The following is a 4,083-nucleotide window of genomic DNA, read 5'->3' on the forward strand; positions in this document are numbered from 1 at the left end:
GTTGATATCATTGTGTGATCCAGCCATGCCAAAGAAAGAGTGCCAGATCCAGAGATCTTGAGACGCCACGGCCTCTAGTATGACAGTGCAAGCCCTGACATGTTCCTTATACTGGCTTTGCCAAGCAGAAGGGCAGTTCTTCCACTCCCAGTGCATGCAGTCTATGCTGCCAAGCATCCCCGGGAAGCCCCTTCTAGCATTCATCGCCAACAAACGGGTTGTATCTGCAGCTGTCGGCTCTCTCAAGTACTTAGGGCCAAACACAGCAATCACAGCCTTGCAGAACATATACAGGGACTCTAGGCATGTAGACTCGCTCATACGGACGTACTCGTCAATGAGATCACCGGGCACTCCGTACGCAAGCATTCGGATGGCGGCAGTGCATTTCTGATAAGAGGAGAAACCAATCTTGCCGACGGCATCCTCTTTGCACTCAAAGTAGTCATCATAGCGGACCACTCCCTCTCTAATACGGTTGAAAACATGCCTACTCATACGGAACCGGTGCGGAATTTGTGATGTTTGAACAACGGTTTTGTTGTATCAAAGTAGTCCTTCCAGAGAAGGAAATGCCCACTCTCTCGGTTACGATTCAACGCCGGAAGGTGGCCCGGAATGGAGCCACGGAACAACGGCCGCTGGTTGTTGAGGTGGTGATGGACCAACACGGCAGCTGATATCTCCTCCTCGTCGTTGGACAACGAATCATCGAAGTCGCAAATGAAATTGTGGAAAAAGAACTCGCCGGCGGAGTTCATTTTAGTACCTTGGCAAACTGTCGAACAGCTTGCGGGTGTCGAAGAAGGAGACGGCCGGCAAGGGGAGACGCGGCACGCACAGACCAGCTAGCTGCCCTGCCGGCGTCCGACGAGTGTGACGGCGTCCAACGAGCGTGTCGGTCGTCTGTGGCGGGGGTGGCGAGGCGTCTTCTTGGTCGCAGGCGGCTGTGCGGTGGAGGAAGCAGCGGCGGGAACCAGTTTGCTTCCCGGCGGCAAAACGGTGGCGGCGGGCGACTGGAGGCAGGGGTGGCGTTGCCGGGCGGATATGGAGGCGGCGGCAGCTGGAAGAGTCGCCTCAAAAATGGGCGGCAGCGTCGGTGACGGAGGAGGCAGGAGCGAGGGTTGCTTGTTGGCCGGGGGAAGGAAGGCCAATATGCCACAGACCAGCGAGCCCAGAAACAGGAGGAGATTACCTGTAGGAAATTTTCTGTATAGGTGTGAAGCACTATCGCAAAATCCAGGAGAAGGTTGTTGTCAAAAGAACGACAAAGTCCAACCAAGATAGCACAGTGCACCGTCACAGAAGAAAAAACATAGTTGTTTCGAGGACCAACTGAACACGATGGGACCAGTTGATCGGTGATTTACAGTCACATTCAGCTGAATAGATACCAGATGATAACTATCTTTTTTTTTGCAGAAAGATCAGATCTATTATGAAAGTTCACTGAAAATATAAAATATCTCAAGTATAATAAAAATTACATTGAGATTTTGAGACCATCGAACAGAGGACGAGCCGTCCAGATATCACCGCTAGACTACCGGAGCCGGTTTGACCTAGTTGATGATAGCTGGAAAATGTTCATGCACGTGCCCCTAAGGACCAGCGCCATGGAGGCGCCGTCGCCGCTATTAAACCCTTGCATAGAACTGAAGCACAAGACATCATATCTCGCCACATGACGAGAAACCCTAACCTCACCGTCCCAAGGAAAGAGCAGGAATCTACACCGGAGCTCCATCGATTACGTCCAGACGAACAAATTCGAGGAGGATCGAAGTCCGGAAGACAATCTCAAAGAAGAAACGCCACCATCCATCCGAGTGCGGCACCCGCGAGGACCAAAGAAAGCCTAACCTAAACCACTGACCGGACTCTTTACTTGATATTCTTCACGGCCATATATAGATATAAATCACCGAAAGCTAGACACACAAGCACACACGCGCATGCAACACCGACACGGGAAGAACACTCTGAACTCTGGTGGGGATCATAAGGATCGATTATTGAATCTTGAGGTTGCGGTTTAGGGCCTCCTAAGGAAGACGTCGGTGAGGACCGTCCGGGACTGCAGTGACGCCTTCAGTATCTTCAGACTCTGATAAACATCATAGCCTCCATCAAAATTAATTCAACCGAGATCGATCTCTACTAAAAGTAGTATAGTGCTAGCTTCATACCTCGGTGCGGCCAAAGTGGACAATCCTCTCCTGGAGGTCGCGGGGGTCCCTGATACGGTGGGCGTTGATCATGGGGATCTCAGAGATGCGAGACATGGGGGTGACCTTGAGGTCGTCCGTGATCGTGTAGGTCACGACGCCCTGCACGACCCCGCGAGAGAAGGACGACGCGCCAGCGGTGAGCAGGAGGAGAAGGCCGCCGCCGGCCCTGGGCGGGAGCAGGGCGTCCCTTGCATGTTCGTCGACGATGTAGGTGCCGTCGAGCTCGTCGAGGCTCCGGGACAAGTTGCCGACGCTGCCAATGGGATCCGCGGCGAGCAGCCTGGCGACGGTGCCGATGGGGATGGCGAGGAGGGAGAAGAGGAAGTCCACCACATCCTTCCCGGCCTCCGCGCACACCACGCGCCCGGTGCGGGTGTTCACCAGTAGCTTTATTGTGCGCCGAGTCGCAAGGCGGCTTCTCCTCCTTCCTCCAGAGACCATCTCCATATCGCACCGGCACCGGAATGCACTACCGGGCATGTATGTATATTTATACAGGTACTGGCTAGCTTCGTGCGTAAGGTAGGGGTGAGGGGCTGAGGGCAGGCCACGCCAGGCTTTCGGCCGGTCACGTACGTGTCCTCATGCGCGCGTCTGTGTCGTTTGCTTCTCCACCAGTCACATTCGTCGCTTGCTTGCTTCTGGCCGGTGTTTACCGAAGCGACTCGTTTGAACCACCGCTCTTGCATGGACGGCTACGTACGCCGACGACCAACCGCTAAGCTCGCATGGACGGCTGCGGCCGATGACCGGCACCGTACGTACGTCACAACAACGTCCAACCTTGTTAGCTTTCGCAAAAGGACTAGACCAACCCACACGAGTGGTGTGGTGGACGAGACAAAGATGTGCTTTAGCTAGCAAAAAATACTACCCACGCAGGGATCTTGGCGCTCGTGTTCAGACGTGTCCGCGGACATGCGGAAACAAGATTTGATGCATGCTTCGACCCGTAAATATTATCCTGAATTCGTCCCTGGATTGGGGACCAGTCCACGGACACTGATGTCGAAGGTCATCATCCAACATTGCTCGCATACATTTTAATCACTCTTTAAACTAACCAGACGAAATACATACAAACACAGCAAGTTTTATACTAAACAGAAGAAATGATACCAGGCTAAGATGAAACTAGTCAACGGGTCAACGGCCGGCGCCGGCGGATATTTATTCCGACGACATGGATACTCTTAACTAGTCTACAGCCTGGCCGCGGTGAATCTCCGTTATCTTCTCCGTGGCCGGTAGCCATGAGCCCCGGAGGTATATGCTTCATCGCAAAGGCGGCTCGCTTCCCCACCGCTCATAGGAGTGGAACCCCCGGCTGATGCTCTAGCATGAGGGGAAGGGTGCCCTATGCTCAACATATCAGGGTTGGTTTTTGGGTAGGGATAACGGTGGCGTACCAGAGGGAAAGATACCGGCTGTGTACACTGGTGTCGCCTCGGCGGCGGCCTCCCATGTTCTACTTCTCCTCGATGATGGCGGCGGGCGCGGATGTGTTGGCCACCGCTTCGTCGATGCCTGCATAGCCGACTCGTTTCTCTGTTGGTAGGGTGCTGTTATGCGCGTGTTGACGGCGGATGGCGCGGTATGACACGGCGTTGTCCACGGAAGCCACGATACCCGTGCCATCGTGCTCCCCCCTCGTGTCGGACTGGAGCAACTCGCCACTCCTCGGTGAGCTGAACAACATGCCGGCTTGGAGCTTCAGCCTCCGTGAGCTGGCCTACATCGGCCTAGAGCGTCGATGGAGGTGGAACAGACAGTTGCCTGGCTCGTGACCTACGGGCTCGACGGGCCACCCAACCGACTTTTATGCCGGAGAACTCCTCTTCCTGCTCGCAAG

The 4,083-nt window shown here is 54.6% G+C and overlaps 1 protein-coding gene across 1 annotated transcript; it reads right to left on the reverse strand.

Moving 5' to 3' along the window:
- Positions 1-1,392: 1,392 nt before the first annotated feature.
- LOC125523727 lies at positions 1,393-2,683 on the reverse strand. The gene is made up of 2 exons (XM_048688790.1): positions 2,190-2,683; positions 1,393-2,107 (listed from the first exon to the last, which is right to left on the reverse strand). Exons 1-2 carry the CDS (start codon positions 2,676-2,678, stop codon positions 2,036-2,038), a joined length of 561 nt encoding a protein of 186 aa, XP_048544747.1. The 5' UTR covers positions 2,679-2,683; the 3' UTR covers positions 1,393-2,035.
- Between the last annotated feature and the right edge of the window lie 1,400 nt (positions 2,684-4,083).

The sequence above is a fragment of the Triticum urartu genome, chromosome 7 (assembly GCF_003073215.2).
Source record: "Triticum urartu cultivar G1812 chromosome 7, Tu2.1, whole genome shotgun sequence".
NCBI lineage: Eukaryota > Viridiplantae > Streptophyta > Magnoliopsida > Poales > Poaceae > Triticum > Triticum urartu.

Bases quoted from the DNA above. Each gene is read 5' to 3' on its own strand.
- LOC125523727 (XM_048688790.1), bottom strand. From the start codon at position 2,678: ATGGAGATGGTCTCTGGAGGAAGGAGGAGAAGCCGCCTTGCGACTCGG. The intron at 2,108-2,189 runs GTATGAAGCTAG...GATGTTTATCAG, and splicing joins TCCACTTTGGCCGCACCGAG to AGTCTGAAGATACTGAAGGC.